Source organism: Buteo buteo, chromosome 5 (genome assembly GCF_964188355.1).
Source record: "Buteo buteo chromosome 5, bButBut1.hap1.1, whole genome shotgun sequence".
NCBI classification, from domain to species: Eukaryota; Metazoa; Chordata; class Aves; order Accipitriformes; family Accipitridae; genus Buteo; species Buteo buteo.
Genome location: NC_134175.1, coordinates 2,686,135 through 2,706,862, shown reverse-complemented (window position 1 = coordinate 2,706,862; position 20,728 = coordinate 2,686,135). Strand labels below are relative to the sequence as shown.

The following is a 20,728-nucleotide window of genomic DNA, read 5'->3' as shown; positions in this document are numbered from 1 at the left end:
TATTAAGTAACAGATATGTGAACCAACATACTATCAAAGTTCTTTAGAATTTACTTTCCCAAAGTTTATTCTATCTTTATGTGTAATTATTTTTATATGTAATCTTTTTATCTAATTCAGAGTCTATCTGAAATACCAATTTCAATTTCCTACTTGTAATTCATGAGTTGGTTTTGAAAGAATGCTCACTTGTCTGCTCAGCAAAACATTAAAAGAACAAAACAAAAACTGGGCATTCTCATACTGTCCAGCTGGCAGGCAATGTAATTGGCCTGTAAACAAGTTGCATTAATCTCTGAGAAGTGATTTGCAGCAATAGCAAATTATCTCTGTGCTTAGTATAGTAAAAGATTTCATTATAGTTTGATCACATAAAAGCAGACTCTGGAATTGCATTTGTAAATCCAAATGCAGAGGAAATAATTTTTTTGTGGCCATCTTACTGCCATTCATTGGTGCAAACCACACTTTTCAGACAACTGATGAAGTTTCTTACATGTTCTGGAAAATATAAGCATTTCTAAACTTTCAGATGAAAAAAATAATATTTTGGGCTTGGGGGCAGGTTGTGCCTGTCTTTTAAATTCTTTCTTTTCTCCAGTGCTGGGAAGGTTGTCACTTGAGAAGTAATTGTGCCTTCTATTTCTCCTTACTTTACCAAGTTACATTTCCAAAGGCAAGGTTCACATCCTTTCTGCTAAGTTCTGAGGAGGTCATTATTGAATTGGGGGGGTATCTTCTGCAGATCAGTAAATTTGTAATGAACACTGAACAATAGACAAATTGCATATCCATTTATATCCACAATTAATTTTTTTTTTAGTATTTTTCTTAAAAGCTTTTTCTACAATATTTTTTAGAAGATGAAAAAAACCCAACCCTAGGGAATGTCTTTGAAAAAACAATATTAAATATATTTACAAGGTTCATTGTGCATTACTGTTAGCGATGTAGTTGCACAGCTTGACAACAGAGGGAAGAATTGCACAACAGCTACAGTCATTTCACATTGCTTTTTATGTAGAGACAGCTGGTTAATTTTGTTTCAGGCATTCAGTTTGAGTATTTTTATTTCCTTTGTAATCTTAACATGAAAAACAATCTCTTTTTGTTGTCCTCCAATTTTCCAGTCCTGGAAGCAGATAAAGTTTGGTACCTTCATTGTAATTAGAATATATGTATTTGTGTTCCCCAATAAAAATTTGTTATCCCTGTTAGCAGCTTGAATTATCTTTTGAGTTTTCCTCTAAACTTGTTCACATACAAAATTAATATTTAAAAAATTTTTTTTGTTAGGCAAAGGCCTGTCTTTAATATCAATCAGAGAGGAAAGATTACTTTGTTTAATTAGGGATATGATATCTCCTTCAGCCTCCAAGCAGCTAACTCAAAGTCCTTAATGAGTTAACTGATGTGTACTGTAAAATAAATTAAAAAGTAGCCCTTCTCATTAAACACAGTAATTAAATACTCATGCTTTTGTGATTGCATTCCTTTTTCTAGGTGTCTAGAATCAATCATGGCTGTAAAAACTTGTTTTAGTTCTTGGTTATCAAGAATCATGGAATCCCTTACTTGTTTTATCCTAAAGTGTTCTGGAAATGTGTACCAAAACATTTTGTTTTAGGTTCAAAAGTATCCTTTTCCCATATGAAGTGTAGGGGTGAAAAGCATACTAAGGTGAGAGCTTTGTTCACACAGAACATTGATGATAAATTGTTTCTTTTTTCAAGATACATACCTACTGCCATTTTAAGAATCTGTTTATTGTTCAGGATGGTTTCTTTGATCTAGTGTAGCTCTAGTTAGGATTTTTGAAGCTGATAATGTTTCAAAATAATAATGATATTAAAAACCCAAACTCCTTTTTATAATCTGCCATTTTATCCTTAAGTGAATTTTTAGGGAGGATGTCCTCTTTCATGAGTGCTTTACTAGATACTTAGAATACACATTTTAGTCCAGTTCCGTAGGTTATTCCAAGCAGGTTGCCCAGGATCATGTCAGACGGCTTTTGAATATCTCTACAACCTCTCTGGGGAACCTGTTGAGTGCTCGGTCACCCTCACTCCGATGTTCAGATGGAATCTCCTGTGTTTCAGGTCCTTTTCTTCAAAGCTGCTTTCTATATTTCTACCAGTATACTGGTGCATGGGGTTATTCCTCCCTGGGTGCAGGACTTTGCACTTAACCCCTGAACTTCATGAGGTTCCTGCCTGCTCAATTCTTCAGGGGTCGAGGTCTCTCTGGCAGCACAACCCTGTGGCATATCAGCCACTCCTCCCGGTTTTGTATCATCAGCGAACTCGCTGAGGGTATGCTCTGCCCCGTCCGGATCACTAATGAGGATGTTGAACAGGATTGGAGCCGGTATTGTCCCCTGGAGTACACTGATAGTCACTGGGTTCCAACTAGACTTTGTGCCACTGACTGAATATAGATTACAAAAATGAATACTCTTATTGATAATACTAAGAACATATTATTCTGTCATATAAATTTAATCTTATTGTGTAGTAATAATAATAATAGAACTTGTGATATAAAGGCGTGTCTTACAATGGTTGCTGTTTCGTCATTTTTTACCTTGGTCCCTTTTAGAGACGGGGAATAGGAATCGATTTGCCTTAGACCCTACACTGAATCAGTGGTAGTCGTAGCAGTAAATTGTAGGTGTTCCTACTTTTTAAAGCCGTGCTATATTAAGTTTGGCTTTTGTTAGACTGTTGCCTCACAAGTATATGATATAAAACACTGACTTTGATTTAATATTTATTGTTAATTAGGGAAGTGACTTGCTCCTTTATTTACAGACTTCTTCAGCACAAGCTGCTCGTTAACTTATCATTCACTTAATATTCCTCATGTCAGTGATAAGCTAATGTTCGGAACACAGATGTATTAGGTTGTCTCCATATGGTGCTTTGTCTAATGAATCAATTAGCTATTTTGGAAAAAATCCTTGTGAAGTTTTTTCTCTTGGTGAAAAGTCATCCTACAAATGGTGGAACAGTTTTTCATTGATATTTGTGTTTAAGCATATTTATAGGCAAAAACTTTGCAACAGTTTTGCTAGGATCTCATTTAAATTTTCTTTGCACTTAGGAAGAGCAGGGTTTTTTTAATTTGCTTTAAAGTTTGTATTTGGCAGATTTTGAAGAGTTATGAGTCAAACATTATCAAGCGATATACCTCTATTCTAGTAACTGTATCTTTGCCACTACTATGGCATGTAGTCTTTCAGCTTCTTCGAGAAGTTGGTTTTTTTCCAGATTGTTAACAGTTCATTTAATAGCATAATGTCCATTTCAAACACTTGCAAAGTAAACATTTGCACATGCAAATAGAATAACATATAAATGTTTACGGATTTGGCACTTTAGATTTCTGGAGTCACAGAAACTTCAATACTTTTATTTGTCTTGCTTTTGAAGGACAAAAATAGAGTATCTAAAATCAGACCTGGTATTACAATCAGTGTTCACACGTTGTATGTCAGTAGCCTATGGTTTTGGCTTGCTCAATATTAATGTAAAATAATTTTTCAACAAAGAAACTCTTTACTACTTGGAGCATCTTTTGACAGTGCAAATGTTTGGGGTTTTTAATAAAAAGAAAAAAAAGACTTCATCTTTAAGGTGTGGGTATTTAAAACTTAACTTTAAAAATTGAAAGACAGAAACATTGAAGATGAAACTTTAAGATGATTTTGCATTAACTTCTGAGGATTATAAATTTACAGTTTATCAGAATGTAGTGATGTTTGTCAATCAAGTCTATCAAAGTTTTTATTTTACATGTTTTTCGCTGTGTTGTATGGACTGCTTTAGTTAACATTACGTATTTTTCTACATACTATATTGGTTATTATAGATTGTTTCACTTGTATTAGACTGATTAAAGAATAGCGTCAACAGCTAACGTAATACTGAACTCTCAGCTTAAAAACAAACAAAAAAACCCAGCACAACTCCCCCCACCCCATTCAACTTCCTGACAGATTCTTAGGGAGAAGCTGCACCTCTTCTAGAAGAGAAAAATAAAGCGCTATGATAGACCCTGTTAAGGTGACAGGGAAGAAGTGAGGATCACTTCATATTGACCAAATACAATCTCTTATTATGAAACTGAGTTGGTTGTCAAAACCAGTGTATCTAGGTACCAAATATAACATATGTGTAGCCATCCACAAGATATCGTGAAAGTGTGTATTTTACCGTTGTCTTCTCAGATGGGAGTTATTTATACTTCCTATGCTGTTCAGTTCTCCATTCCCTATGAAACTGCCATACTTACTAATTTCTTCTGTTTGAAGTAGGTGAAATATATTTTGTACAAGCTGCCAACTGGGTTAAGCTGCGTTATAACTAGTATAAATAATTTTTTTTTTAAAAAGGCATACATAAAACTTTGTATTGGAAAATCTTAACTCATCGTGTTACTGGAGATAACTCTTATTTCGATATCATTATTTTAAAGCTATTCTAGTCTTTCACATTTCTTTTTCAAGTAAGAGGATATTATAACACCCATAAAAACAGTGTAAAATACTTTTCCTGGAAATGTTTTAGGGGATGTGTCAGACTTATCTCATTGTCTAAAATATGCCTGTTAAGTTTAAATATTACAGTAAACTTTGAGAACTCCTAAGTTTGAATCTCTTAATAGATGTAATTGGAACTAATTATTCAGCAATGAAAATCTTGCCAAATCTGACTTTTTTTTTTTTTTTTTTTTTTTTTTTCCTCTTGATACCAGGAATATGTTGTCAGTTTTAACATCACTGCTGAATTTTTTGCTTAACTGACCCCCTTCTTTTTCTCCTTGTATTCCCTACTCCACCCAGGACCCACTTGTATTGCCTGCTATGGAAAGCTCCTGATCCTGGTTATGTGGCAGGGGTTGTCCGTGTCACCGTTACAGCTGTGTGTAGCTCTAAATAGGACTAGTGTTGCACAATGCATTTTTAACACTTAATATTAAATATCAAATTCTCTAATTAGCTAGTCATGCAAAAATTGCACGTATGTGAAAAGTGGCAACCAAAGTAATTTGGAGTAGATGCTAGGTACTGTTACATATGGCCCCTTGGAAAGTCTGGCTTAAATAGATTCAATGATTTCTTATTGTTATGTTTAGAATATATTAGAAATAATCGCAGACCTGCACTTGAAGTGTTTCCCTAACAGAAGAAATATTTTGATAATGTTTAATGGCAAGATGAAAATGAGGTCAAATAATGTAACTCTCAAGACTTGTAACATCTTTAATATTGCATATCTAAAGCATTATTAGCACCAAACACCCTTTACGTGTTTACACATGAAGGTGACATGGTGAGATCAGCACTGTAATTTTACCAGAGGAAGCTGTTTCTTTTAACAGTTATCTGTCCCTCTCACCTGAGCTTGAACAGCAAGCAGCCAAGAAACTGTAACAAGATTATGATCATGTGAGGAAAGGGAGACAGGGATAGAGAAAAGGGAGAGGCAGTGGTGAAAGCACATCCTGCAGAAGCTGTCATTTACGTCTGCCTTTAAAAAAAAAAAAAAAAAAAATCAGCAGGGATTTTAGCTGTGCGTTTATATTTAGAAAAGCAAGATTGTTTTAAGTCACAACTTGCTTAACATAGTGTTTCTAGTATTGCTGTGTTACCATGCTGCTGCTTTACACCTTTTTAATTTCTTTCTTAGAATCAATCTACCGACGTGGAGCCAGAAGATGGAGGAAGCTGTACCGAGTGAATGGGCATTTGTTTCAAGCCAAACGTTTTAACAGAGTGAGTACTATTGCATAAAATGTTGGATTTTGGTAATATTCTGTGGTAATTGTTTTCTCAGTCTGTGCTTTTTCTGTATTTGAGTGTTGAAAAGAAAGGAAAATCAAGATGCTTATTCATGTGACTTCTCGGTCTATGCAGTGTTATTCAGGTCAGAAAAACTTGAAAGTCTTTGAATCTGGGATGGAGTTAATAATATATGATTGGTGGAAATTGTTTTTAAAGCCTCTAAAAAACTGGTTTTGTGACTATTTAAACTGATGCAGCTTTTTTCCTCTCCATTCTATGTGATTTTGATTGCATGTTAGCATAATCTTTTACCTTCGGTACTTTTTGTTGTTCAGAAAGATTAGAGCTCTTGATGTTCGCTTTAACTGTTTTGAATCTGAGGTATTAGATAATCTAATTAAGAAAAAAAAATATCTGGTTTATTGAGCTAAAATACAACTGCGTTAAGAATCTGACTTAATCCACATGAGCAAGTGAATGTAGCTTTAAGGCTAAGACACCTCCTTCACTTATCTCATTATGCCTAAGTATTGCAGCATATATACAAATGTAGTATACACTTTTGGGAATTCCGTACAAAACAGTGAGGTGAGTTAACATTTTGATTCAGCAGTAACATTTTTTTTTAAATGAAATTAGCGTATTTTTTTTTCCTAGTGCTTCCCACCACAAAAACTGCATTGAGAGAAGGAAAAGCCTCTTAAAACTCAGTATCTTATCACTAGACATGTGAAAAATGTCATATATCTGAATTATAACATGTATTTGTATAATGTGGTATACCAACTCAAGTTTTTAAATTTATAGTATGAAATGTATACTTTTCTGTGCTTCTTTGCTACATAGTTAAAACATATTTCTTTGAAACATTGTGAATGCATACCTGCCACATTAATAATCCATAATGTTGTAGATAATGATGTTTTAATTGAAATTAGGCAAATAGTGAATATACACATAAAGACTTTGAAACCTTATTAGCATGCCCATTTGTCAACAATCTTAAACGAGACTACTTTGTTATAACTGTATGAAATCATATAAAGGCAGAACACAATCCATATCCAACTGAAGTCAGTAATAAAGTTGACATAAACTGTAAAATATGACATTAAAATGTATAAATTAATAATAAGTTATGGCCATATATGTAGTACTGAATTTGATACCAGATTTTAATGTTGACTGAATTTTTACGACTGGAGTATTACCTTATGAATTCATTCCTTTTTCAAAATAACCTTTAAAATTTTTTTCAGATAATTCAGGTAAATGAACACATGCAAGAATCTAAACTTCAATCTTATTTAACATAATGTAAAGGTTAATTCTTTGTTATGGATGTATTTGTATGTGTTTTGGAGAGGTATGAGAGGGATACCTGTACTAATGAAGGAATTTGGGATCTGCCCCTACATCCCTCCCCGCACCCCCTCGTCCCCTTGTTTCCCTGCATCTGACTGAAGTAAATGAGGTTATTTTCTTCTATGTCATTTCCAGGGGCTAAGACATTTTATTTAGTCTTAATATTACTGCTGCCAAACCTATACAAGAATGCTGAAGGAAGTCTAATGGACCAGGAATTTTGAAAAAAGTGGCTATAGATGTCCAAGGCTTCCTCTTGTATTAGGCAGTATGTTGTTTGATTTTTTTTTTTATTTTTTTTTCCTGGGCAATGCAGTTTGGGTTTCTCCTGATCAAGGAGGACTGGCTGTACAGATGAATGGGATGTAGTTAAGTTTTGTTTGGGCAATACAGAAAATGTTTTTTAAAAATGATCCATTCCTTGTTTTTTGGTTTTTTTTTTTTTTTTCCTCTAATACTACTAGTAAGGATTTATAGTAGCTTAATGCTTTTGGGCAGGACACCCTGTGTGATTCATTAGTCTGAGGATCTGAGTAACCGCACTCTAACTTGCAGTTTGCTGGGAGGAACAGACTTTCACTGTTTTGTGGGTTTGGGACAGTTGCAGAGTTCTGTCTAAGCCTGAAATGGGGGATGAGCGCAGGACTTCATGTGCAGATTGCAATGTCTTAGCTTGTTACAGTAATTACTGGAGAAAATTTCCAGATAGGGAATAATGAGTAATTTTTCTGTTAGCAAGCTGTGTACTGTGTAGAGGGAATAACTAAGACTAGGTGACTTCCTGGTATGGAAGAATCTCAGATTGCTGTTTGGCACTTTGGGTAAAGTGGATAAAATGACCACAGCACACACACTGGAAAAATTTAAAGGCCTGCCCTGTTAAAGTCAGCAGTAGAATGTCTGGCTTCTTAATTTGTCCTCATTTTGATTTAATTTATTCAAATGCCATTTTGTTACATGTATAAAAAAGGCTGTGTATTTTTTCTATTAAATAGTGCAACATACAGAGGTTTTACATCAGACTTGATAGATTAATTTTAATTATGCAAAGTTTCTACTGATGTTCTACCACTGCTAAAGTATATAGGTGCAGATATAGAACATTCTTCATACTTTAACTTGTCTTTTGTAACATTTTGTGCCAGTGTTCTCCAGAGCAGTCCGTTTGGGTGCTTTTTATGCATGTTTGTGTAGTACAAATTCCTGTCAGTTTTGTTTGGGTAACCTCTGTCAGAACCTGAAATTCAAAATATACTTTCTCTCTAAGACTGATTTGCTAATGTTAGGCTGTGATATGTTCCATAAGCTTGAGAGACTTGTTTTTTTAACTTTCATTGAAAAAGGATTGCATTTATCTGAATTCTAAGTATGAAGTATAACCTTCAGTTATTAGGGAAACGCTGGATATTCGAAAAGAATTATTCTTGAACATCTGTTAGGAGGTGACTAGGATGGGTTCTTGTAGGGTGGATTCTTGCTGCCAGATAACTACTCACCTACAGAAAGGAATTGATAATTGAATTGATAATATCCATTCTGGCTTTTAGAGAGCGTATTGTGGCCAATGCAGTGAAAGGATATGGGGTCTCGGAAGGCAAGGCTACAAGTGTATCAACTGCAAACTGTTGGTCCATAAACGTTGTCATATACTTGTTCCACTGACCTGCAAAAGGCATATGGTAAGTTTGTATTCTGTACAATGATAAGGTGTTTCACTGTGTCCTGTGTTGCTGTTTGTAGATGTGCATCCTATGTAATTAAATACTGTGCATGGTTGTGGATTTATAATACCTGGTGGTATTTGGTTTTCAGTTTCTGAAATGTCTGTGGAGGACAAGCCTCTGGGTTGTAAGCAGTAGAAACAAAGTGAGAAAAGAAAACTTGTGATATGATTTAAGTGTGAGCAAGCTTGAGTTTGACTTCTCCAGTAGACGTACTGTATTTTACAGACAGATAAAGAGTTGTCATTGACAATTGTAGCATTTGTTTCTTTTAGCCTATAGGAATGCCTTAAGAACTAAGGCACTTATGTGGTTTTTGCACTACTGCTTGCAAAAAGGTTTGTTGCTTTCATGTTCTTGCTGTCTCAGTTTCTCCAGTACTGTTCTCATCCTCTCCATTTCCCTCATATATTCCAGTGGCAATGCGAGTGTCTTTCCTAGGCTTTTAACATTAATCTGTATCCCTTCCCCATACTCATCACAGACTGTAACTAGTATCTCGCTGGTTGTTGCATCATGTTTTTTCTAACTCTAAACTTAAACCGATGTTTTTCTTTATTGGTACTGCATGTGATTTGTTTTGACGCTACTAGATGCTTTACCAATTTATTTATGCATGTTGCTATACCTACTGGAGTAGTCCTACATGTCTCACGAGTTGTGAATGAGGGCAGTGTCCAAATGTACTATAAAACTATTTGGTATTGTGATCTTTACTCTTGGATAATGAGTAACAATTCCTGCTTTTTAAACAGGAAAGGAAGGCGCTCTAAATTGAGCATGTAACTTCATGCTGAAGTGTTTACTTTGTTGCAGTTCCATGTGAAACAGACTCAGAAGTCTTAAATAGAATTAAAGTTTGAACTTTGCAATAAAATACAGTAGTCTTACTTTTTAGAAGGCAGCTAAACAGCTGTTGTAGTTGCAGTGAATGGTTGACATAGCATTTAGGCTTTTGGTAGGCTGGTTTTATGATGCGTTACAAAATGTTAATATTCGGAAATACTTTCTACAAAATCCAGTTTCATTCTGGAAGATACAAATGTAAAGTTCTCACTGTATTGTAGTTATATGGCAAGACATAGTCACTTAAGGGACTGCATAAACCAGTGTTTTTTTCCTATATAACTTATGTGTTTTGCAAGGATTCGGTCATGCCTTCCCAGGAACCTCAGTTAGATGATAAAAATGATGAAGTTGACCTCCCTTCAGAAGAAACTGACGGAAGTGAGTACTTTCTTGTTAAGTTGGAATTCATGTGTTTCCTCATTTGGAGGCCCAGTTTCCACTCTACCTGCTTGGGCTTTTTAAAGTTTACTTAAGATTAGCTCTAGTTTAGTCCCATGAACTAAATGCTCATTAGGGACTCAATTACAGTAAATGTACTTCTGGAGCATGTTATCTGGTTTGGTTTCATCCTAAATTCATATGCTCTGAAACAATTCCGGAATGTGAAGTTAAGCATGGAACAACTGGCAACAATAGATTTGCTTTTTAAAACAAACAAAAGACCTGTACTTGAGATCCAAACCATGATGCTAATATAAGGGCACCCTCAAACTGTAAGTATTTCTTAATTTTGTGCAATTTGGAGTACTCTTTCTAGGTTAATATTTTTGATGGTTTAACCTGTCTTGTTTTAAGGGCCCATATATCATACCCATTCTCCAAAATGACTTTGGCCTTTGTCAGATACTATTATGAGCTCAAAGGTTCCTTGATGAATTTCTTACTGTCTCAGAGCTGGTTGTTACTGCAGTGCCCTTAGGATCTGCTGTCAGGATTACAAGAGTAAGGTGGAAAAATTTGATCAACTGTCCCATAGTATTTAAAGCAAACTGCTGACCCTAAACTACTAAATCGTCTTTCCATTTATCAATTTTTAAAATTATTTCTAATGAAGGCCTGAATAATCACACTACTTGTTTGATTTCTTTTCCAGTTCCCTACATTCCTTCAAACCGGAAACATGACAACATTAAAGATGACTCTGAGGTACGTTTTAAAAATGTTTTTGTAATCCACATTTACAGACTCTTAATCATACAACTTTTTATAAAATAGCTAATTATTTGTCCTATTTTTTTCTGCTACATTTTAAAAAAAGAAGTCTGGGTTTTCTTTCTGAAAACTTGTTGGTTTGGGTTTTTTGGGTTTTTTTTAAGCATTTTTGTTGGATTTTTCAGATTTCTTATGTATACAGGTCTTGTTATCCCAATCATGATGTGAGAAAGATATCCCCCCCTTCTTTTTTTCCTCCTCTCCATTTGTGTTGGAACAGTGATTTAGCAGAGGGTTTGACTTTATTGGTACTTGCAATAAATGGTGGCTTTGACGTTGTCTTGTTTGCTCTCTCTAATGGATGTACACCCTTTGTCACCCTCAGGCTACCTCTACAGGCTATCACTATGAAAGTTGGTTCAGTCTGATACATTAACTGTCCAGCTCTCTGAGATGTTTCATATAAATAATACCTAATAATTTATAGACAGCTCCTGTGGAAATGCAAGTAGAATAACATACACTTAAACTCTGTTTTTCAGCTCTTTTGTAGACAGTCTGACACAATCTCTGCATACCAAGAATGTTATTCCCTTAAAGCAGTTTGAAAAAAACTGATATGCTTTAATTCTAAAGGGCTTCAAGACATTTCTTTTAAAAATGCTTCTGGCATATTTAAAATAAATAGGATGCACTCTGCAGAACACTAGCAGTTTGTTTGATATCCCACTTTTAACAAGCCTGCACCTTTTTTTCCTCTACCTCCACTACAATACTTGTCACTACCATTATTTCACACTTGAGTAGTTCCTGCTCTTGGGTAAGTGACTGCCTTATTTTCAGTCACGTGTCTTTAGATTTTATCTCAAGTTCAGAGGTGGAAGGGTATAAATTTAAAACATGTCAGAGAATTTTAATTGCTATCTACTATTGCTGACTTCTGCTGTGGTTAGTGCTCAGGTAGATATTGTTTGTGTTTAAATTTTGATAGGTGCTGTTTGCTCAAGTGTCCTGAATTATCCTGCTCTGATTTTCCCACCTTGCTGTTGAGCTTTACTAAAATATTTTAAGGTATCCTACAGCGAGGAAGTGGCATTCTGGGAGCTTTGTTGACTACAGTCTTTAAGCTCAGAGCAATCTCTTCTAATAGCAGTCAATCCTAGATCAAGATTCTTTATATAAATACTTTCCGTAGTTCAGCAGAATGCTGATCTGTCTACAAGTACAGTAGTATGAGGTCAGATAAAAATAGGCCACAGAAGTATGTCAAAGCATTGTATATATTGGTAAAACATGAAATGGTAAAGTACATGCAGCATTTGTCTAGTTCAACTGCTTGATCTTCAGTCTCATGTGTTCACATCTCATTTCAGCAAACAGCCAAGTAAAATGTATCTTTTGAAGTAATGAATTTTAAAATAACATTCTTCATAGTGGAGTATTTCCTGCAAATTCTCACTTCTGAGAAATTGGCATCTGCTTCTGTATGTTCCCAGGCACCTATTAGAAATCTTTATTTTCATTAAAACTGTAGTGAACTTCATACAGACAGCTGTTGCCCAAACTGAAACCAAGACAGGTATATTCATTAGCAAACTAATGTTTCCTTATCCGTTGTCTTTTACATAGCCTTCATTAATTTGTACTACAATATCTGTCAGAATATGAAAGATGCTCTTCACTTAGTGCAAAGTATAATTCTACATGGCTTGCGGTTCAAGGATTTGAATAGAACTTCATTTCCTAAGGCATTGCTTTCCATTTTCCAGTAGGAAATATTTAAACAATTCATTGAATGAACTACTGCCTTGAAAAACACAGTAACTTTTAGTAAGAACAAAACCAATACCAACCAAACATTTCTAAACAAATGTGTTATAATCAGCCATTCAGATCTGTGTGCCAGTGGCAATGGCAAGGAAACTCAGCAAGTTCTGTCCAGTGGTTAAAGACCTCATTGCTTTAATAGTTACTTGTTACGAAAATGTCTTCTGTTTCTAGCATCTGTTTCTTTTCATACAGGATATCAAACCAGTCATTGATGGAATGGATGGAATTAAGATTTCTCAGGGGCTTGGACTACAGGACTTTGATTTAATCAGAGTTATCGGACGTGGAAGTTATGCCAAAGTTCTTTTAGTTCGGTTAAAAAAGAATGATCAAATTTATGCTATGAAAGTAGTGAAAAAAGAATTGGTCCATGATGATGAGGTAAAAGACTGTGTTAATTGCATTCTGTTACATATTGTAAAAATGTAATATGCTTTAACAAAAAAGATTCAAGAAAGCAGCTAAGGTTTGAGACAACATTTCTGTAATAGAAGTTTTATTGACTTTTGAACTCATTTGTTATCAACTGTCTGCATGAAGCACCAAGATTAAATCTGAGAGAAATGTCCCTTATTTTAATAACAATTGACAATTATTAATTGTCTTAGTATGCATGTGAAAAATATTCCAATCTCCATGTGCTAATCCAAGTGATGAGATAAATAGGGTGGAATTTGGGCACTTAATTTTGAAAGAAAACAAAGATGTTTTCCAAGACAAATGAATGTAGCTGTAAAGTATTGTCTGTATTTCAGCATAGGACCTGAAACTGTGTTCTTGTACTTATGATTATAGAGCTTATGTGCAAGTGACACAGTACTCGGATATTTTTTTTCCATGGGTTTAAAAAAAATTTTGTTACTACTATTTGAGGTCACTATGGTTTAACTGGCTTGTAAAAAAAAAAAAATCTGTCTGTCACAGAAATCAGTGCTGCATTTCTCAATTATTTTCAAAATCCTGTTGAAATTTTTTTAATACAGGATCTCAAATGCACAAGTCGGGGTGGGGAGGGAGAGAAAAGGGAGAAAAAAGCCTTAATCTTTTTCCTATAATACTCATACTTCTTGAATGGTATAGAGTTTATGTCCATTCTTTTTTTTTTCATAAATGTGATGAACCAGTCACAGCACGCAAGGAAGGCAGATTTGAACTACCTACAGTGCCATTAGACTGGAACCTGCTGTGTTAAGTAACGGAACAGGGGATGGGGCAACTGGAATGCATGTGGTCAGACCACAGCCCTGATAAAATGGCTGAGGCCTGACAGAATGATAATAACTGTTGTCAGGCGACCAGCTTTATTGGAATGCTGCAGTGTGATATGCTCATGCAGGAGTGGCAGTGTCTCTGATGGGGTACATAAAGCATGACACTATTAAATATTTGAAGAGTACAGTAGTACTGTGTCATCCTTTTGGGTGGAATCCCAAACTCTAATTAAAATAAGAGATGGACCATCAGTCTCACCTCATAAAGAATTTCTTATATAGCTGTTCTTACAATATAAAGTGAACTTTTCAAATAGAATGCAATTTTTAAGCTGATGATGTTATATTAATTTTATGCTGCTAGGAAGACTAGATTTCTTGAAAGAAGGAAGTTGAAAAAAACCCCCAAAATACATTGTTTTAAGTACTATTTGTGTTGGTAGTTTCAGTTAGTTTCTCTGGCTGCCATTTTTGTCGTTATTCCAGAGGCTAGGAAACTTTAGGAAAGTAAAGTTGTAAAGTTCTTCTAAAATACTTTGACCTGCTTATTTATTTGATGTTTCTTTTCGTGACCAAAGATTAGACTGTTGTGTGGTTTTAGTGTTTCCTTTTTAAAATACGTTTTTCCAAGAAGGTAGAAGCTTAAGAAGAATAGTATTTAATGAGTTATGCAGTTGTTCCTGCGAATCAGAGGTAGATGAGAAAAGTCTTTCTTGAATAGTGGCTCTCATAGATAATTGCATAGAAGGCTGAGCTAATTGGTTTTTCTTTTCTATAAGATAGGCTGTATAATGAAGTTCTGAGAATTGGTAGGAAATTAACTGAACTCTGTGAATGCATGAGATACTGCAAGTAATGGAAACTTCACCTACTAAGTGTTTCATGGAGAAAGAAAATTAATTATATAGCAAGTATCAGTATGTTTAAATCACCTAGTGCTTTCCAGGTAGTGGTTGATATTGGAGAGAAGTAAAGATTATTTTCTAAATGAGATTGAAGCAAATCAAATACCTGGGCTTCTGCTATTAAATTTTTCTGAGCTTAATCTTGTTAACAGTAGTGCACTAGTACAATAAGTACACAAGTGCAATAATGAAAGGGTTAGTTTAAAGACTCTTAAAAAGAAGCTCATTCAGCAAAACCAAAAAGAAGCGAGCATGTTCATTGTTTTATTAAAAATGGGATTTGGGGCTTGTGTTTGGACCCAGGTTTAACCTTCCAAGGTGTTGTATCTTCAGGAGTGTCCGAACATAAAACCTAACAGATTTAATTTGATGGTGACATTTCTTGATTTCCTTTGAGACTTCAGTTTCGCTAACTATCCTTGACAAGAAGGTCTGGTCTCTCAGTATCTGTCTTTGTTGTCTCTAGATTGGTTGGGAAGCTGGAAGTATCTGTTGGAAATAGAGAATTTTTAGAACAATTATATTTCTAGTTTATTGGCAGGATGCTGAGTGTTTGTGGGGTGGAACGTGATTGGTGTATTGCATGAAGAGTGAATATCTACTGCTAAACACAGTTGTCTGTAAGGTTTGAATTTTGCAGTACTATGCCAGTATCATTCAAATTTTGATAGGTTTTTATTACATGGTATTGCACTGGCTATTTGGGACTTCTCCCTGTTGAAGTATTAAAGGTAGTCTGTGATACTTTTAAGAATGATTTTGGTTGGACAAACTAATCATAATCGGGTTTTGGTAGTTTCATTGAAATCACTTTCTCATCTGAAGCTCAAAATGAAGTTCAGTTTACTTGAACCTTTTAAAAATTGGATATTCAAATTGCTTGTGTTACTGGCATGAGTTGCTTCAGCAGCCCTAGGATCATTTATCTAAGATAATTGAATTTATTTCTATGAAGCAGTATGAGCTGTGTATCAAATATTGCAGATGTATGATGTTTTTAAACGGCTTAAATTTTGTGCAGACCTTACTAAATGGTTAAGAAACTTCTGAATATATAATTGAATGGTTTTATAACTTCCTCCAGATTTTAGGGGGTTTTGTCTTTCTGAAGAACATATGTAACAATGACGGTATTATGTAAGGGAGCATAGATGTTCACAGTTTCTTTTCTGGGAATACCCACAGTGGTTATCCAGCAGGAGTTCTGATTGTTCAATTACTCTATTTCAGGATATTGATTGGGTACAGACAGAGAAACATGTGTTTGAACAGGCATCCAGTAACCCATTCCTAGTTGGTTTACATTCATGCTTTCAAACAACAAGTCGGTAAGAAAGATCTGAAATTATTTTGTTTTGAAAATCTTGATCATTGTACTAACTGCTTCTCATAAAGCAAACATAACCACTGCCATCACATAGTCAGTAATTTTTGGAAGGAAGCATTAGTGTCGTCAGGGATTCACTACTACAACAAAGCGAGTTCTAGCGGGGTAGCTTAGCCAATATGGCTTGGAGAAAAAGGTCAGGGTTTTCCAGGTCTGAAGGGATAAGATGCATGAGAAAGAGGAGGAACTGCGCGCTGTCTTCCTGAGCACAGGCTGTGTGGCTTCAGTAGTAGGAGGATGGTGGTGGGGTAAAACAGAGATAGTTTGTAAGAGATAGTTTATAATATCTGATTCTACTGGGGAGGACCAAACTCGTTCTTGGAGGGCCAAACTGTAGTTCTCTGTTCTTCAAAATAGCGTAAGAGTTGGCCTGCTCAGTAATAACAGCTTTTAATAATAACTTAAAAACCTACATGTGTATGAAGTATTTTTTACCTATGAGGCTTATGAGCCCCTAGCACATGTTGATGAAGTATGTGATTTGATTTGAGAAAGTGCTTAATAAACTCTTAGCTACTTTGAAATACTAATTTTTTTGTCCTTGTGTGCACAATCCGCTTCTTAGTTTGCAATTGGAATATGAAGAAAATCAAGAACTGTCATGCCCATGCTTATGTATGTCACTGGGGAGTTTGGATGTGTGGGGTTTTGTGGTTTGGGGTCTTTTGTTTTCACAGGCACCTGTTTACTGTTACACTTTTATGTCTGGTGCCATATGTATCATAATCAGGAGATAAAAGTCATTCTATCTGACTTCCTTGAATGGCATGCAGTGTAGAGTGCAAACGGTTTTAAGAGGTTTTCATGGATTATCTAGTCACTTATCCTTAAGAATAATCACCTGTTCATTACAGTGTGTATTATCAATTTATAAGATATGACGTTATGCATTGTACCATTTCTTCAGTCCCCAAACTTTCAACCCCTTAATGGTTATAGTCATAGGAAATAGCATTTTCCTAGCAGGGAAAACATAGCTAAGATAAAGGAAGTAAAGAAGCTGTATGAAGAGCATTCTGAAGACACATGCACTAAGGAGTATTTTGGAGCAGGGAGAAAGAATGATCTCCAAAGGTGACTAAGGATTTGGCCAAAAGAACTTTGTCTTCCAGACAGGAAAAAAAAAGTCTTCAGACAACTAACAAACTTGTGAAAGGCCCTTTAAGTTAAAACAACATGCACAAACATCTTCTCACCAAACACTAAGTAGTAGTGAACATCAAATATAGAAATTCAAGTGGTCAGGCAGGGTGAAGTATTGAGAATGAGGTTTCATATAAATACTGGAAACAAGAAAAAGGCTGAAGTCAGCAATAGAAAGATCTTTTGCATGCCACTTTGGTAGTTATGCTGACATAGTCGAGGAGCAGAAATAGGAAAAAAAAAATGCTGAATGTAGTCAAAGCTTTGACTGTATTCCTGTTGTATCTTTAGGAGTCCTGTTTTTGCAGCCTAGCTTCTCCTTTCAGTGAAACTATAATTTTTTGTTTATAACTTCAGCCATTTGCCATGGATATAGCCATAATGTCATGAATTCAAAATTTGGTTATAGCTGTAATGTTATAAAATCACAATTACGACCTCATTACACGAAAGAGAAGTACGAAACTGATTTCAAGTGAATAAATTCATCAACATTGGATTGTGTTAACTGGCCCAAAGAAAACAAGTTGTAATATGACAACAGTTTGTGTATTAGTGTACTAAGGGGGGATGGGGAAGTTGCAAAAGAACATGTCCTTTCTTTTAAATAGAATTTTAAATAAATTTTTGAAGATAAAAGAAATGTGTACTTAAAGATGCTACTTGATACTAAATGTAGCTGTTTACATTTTCAGGTACTAGTGATGCTTGTTTTATTATTGTAGTAGAATATGTGTCTTGGGCTTGCCCAGAATTGGCAGATAAGTGTCTTCCAAGATGGTAACAGTCTGAAATCTCCATCCTGCAAAACCATTTGTGTTTGAGTAAATCCTTCTAAAACCAGCAAGGACTACCAGTATCGACTTACTTAAGTGCTTGAACATGACTTGACACAAGGAACTTTAGATTGCAGGTTTTGAATGGTGATATAACATTGGAAGCTCCTAGATAGGATAGGAAAGTTGGAAGCAAAAAATATCAGGAATGCTGTAATAAAATACTAATGGCATTGTTATCTATTTTATTTATTGTTTAATTAATTTTAGTTTAGTTTTTATATTCTTGTGGGAAGGCCTCTGAAAGACTTGCAAGCTGGGTTGTGTCCAAGAATTTTTTCCTGATTTACCTTTTAAGTTTTTAATACTTTGTGTTTCAGATGAAGAATCCCTTTTCAAAGGAAGGGTGGGGGGGTAGAATTCTTCTTTAATTGTTACTAATTAGAATGGTCTGAGAGACTGGAGCATGTGTTTACCAAATAGAATGTTTTCCATTGTGTGGATATATGGAAAGGAGTTTTCAACTCATGGAATATTAGGTGTATAAGGAACTACTGCCTCCTGGGACAGCCACAACCTTCATAAGAAACTCTCACTCAGCATGTTTCTATCCTGTAGGTCTCCCTGACCTTGGCATCATACTTTCCCAAGGATGAAATCTTTCCTGCAAACTGTAATAGAAGGGTTTTTTTATATGGCTGATTCCACCTATATTTCTTTCCCCTATTGACTTTTCTCCTGTTTGTTTTGAGAAGACTGTTTCAAAAACTTGTTCTACAGAGGAACTAATAAGCCTTGACACTGCAGCCTTTCTGTGCCCAGGTCTTCCATTTAGTGAATATGCTGTATAGAGAATAACAGAAGTGGGTCGGCTACACTTTCTTTTAATTCATGTTTTTCTACAGATAAAGGTTTTGGCAAAGTCAAGGGAGGGTGGGATTTCATTATCTGTCCTGCTAGCTCACTGAATTTAGTTTTCATCTCTGATAAATAATGGACATTGGAGTTTCAGTCCTCAAATTCTTTCGTCTCAGTCTGCCTGTACGAATAAAACAGAATTTTTTTTTTCCCCTTCTAGGAGTGACAGTATGTTTCTTAACAGTGTATCAGGAGGAGTTGAGGGATGATCATGGGGTTTAATAGAAATAATTTTGTATGTGTATGTTAATAATATGCTAGGTCATGTAACTTTAATTGGAAAAAAGATTATTGTGTCATGCTATTCAGATTAAACTTGTTTGGGTTTTTTTTTTTTTTTGAAAGTAAAGTTGGGTTATGTAAGTGACTCATGTCATCCTGCTTTCAATAGTCTGAGCTTTTCAGGAGCTGAAACAGCACAAACAGCAAGCTTCATAGTTATGTATTTAACTAATATCACAAATCCTACAAAACTTACTGATCTCTGTAATATTGCCAGATACTCGTTAATTATTGTTAACGATGAAGTAATTTTTTTACTGTGGTGACCTTTTATTGGCAAAACTATATAAAAAATACAAATGAGAATTTTCAGATTTTGCCCATGCAGAAACCTTGTTGACTTAGGTGTATATAAACTACACTTCATCTACAAAGCTCTTCAGATTTAATGCTGCAACTTGGGTATTAGAAAAGAACAATATTTAGTTAAGCAGAGTAACAATTTAATTATTAAATCAGGGTAAATGTCAGATTTAATAAGAAAGGTCTGAATTTAAACTGATGCATCTTTTAAAGTATTTATTAGTCTTAAAACCTTTATTTTAACAGCATTGTTTCAGGCAGTCTTACTTTTTTTCAGTCAATCAGATGTTCTTATTCAAAGCAGTGAACTCACTGAGCAAATTTTATGCCGTGGAGTTTTGTTCCATAAAAGTCAAAAGAATTAACATCTTTGAATAAGAGATAGTCATGTAACTTTGTTGTTGTTGTTGTTATGACTTTTTCAAATGAATGACAATTTTACCTTTTCTTGGTAAACTTTCATTTTTGCCATGTGTCGTCATCTAGCACATCTCCATGATTTTGCCATCTTCTCAGTAATTTTTAAGGAAGTCTATATCATTATATGCTTAGGGTTGTGGGTTTGGGTTTGTTTTTTTGTTTTGGTTTTTTTTTTTTACATCTATTGCTGAGCAAGTACCTCATTATGTTAGGCAAATGCTGTTGTTTTCTGTACTGTTTAAATAGTTCTGCAGGTTTCACACCAAATAGTAGCCTGTTGTATGCAGCTGCCTCTCCTTAACATTTAGTCTGGCATTTAAATAAAGGATGTGATCCTATATAATATGGATCAAATAAGTACTCTATTTTTTCTCTTGGTTTCTGTAACTATAAGAAATTTTAGAAGTCGCGTTCAAGAGTGGAAGTGAAAATGGCTCAAATTGGAAAGATAATAATAGTTTTTCTTGAGAGTTTCCTTGGAATCCATTAATTGTATTATATACTTTCAGATTGTTTCTTGTCATAGAGTATGTAAATGGGGGAGATCTTATGTTTCATATGCAACGGCAAAGGAAACTTCCTGAAGAACATGCAAGGTATTTTACTAACACAGTTATAGTGGTTTTCTTCTGTTGTAGTTGTTTGATGTTGTATGAAATGCTTCCCAAACTTTATTCT

At 34.9% G+C, this 20,728-nt stretch overlaps 1 protein-coding gene across 4 annotated transcripts in view; it reads left to right on the top strand.

Moving 5' to 3' along the window:
• PRKCZ (protein kinase C zeta) overlaps window positions 1-20,728 on the top strand; it is a 69,918-nt gene that overhangs the window by 26,243 nt on the left and 22,947 nt on the right. For all 4 annotated transcript variants that reach the window (XM_075027171.1, XM_075027172.1, XM_075027173.1 and 1 more), the window contains 7 exons: window positions 5,694-5,779; window positions 8,701-8,832; window positions 10,020-10,101; window positions 10,817-10,869; window positions 12,898-13,086; window positions 16,052-16,149; window positions 20,560-20,646. In XM_075027171.1, coding sequence (XP_074883272.1) covers window positions 5,694-5,779; window positions 8,701-8,832; window positions 10,020-10,101; window positions 10,817-10,869; window positions 12,898-13,086; window positions 16,052-16,149; window positions 20,560-20,646 — 727 coding nt within the window. The remainder of the gene's footprint in view (window positions 1-5,693; window positions 5,780-8,700; window positions 8,833-10,019; window positions 10,102-10,816; window positions 10,870-12,897; window positions 13,087-16,051; window positions 16,150-20,559; window positions 20,647-20,728) is intronic.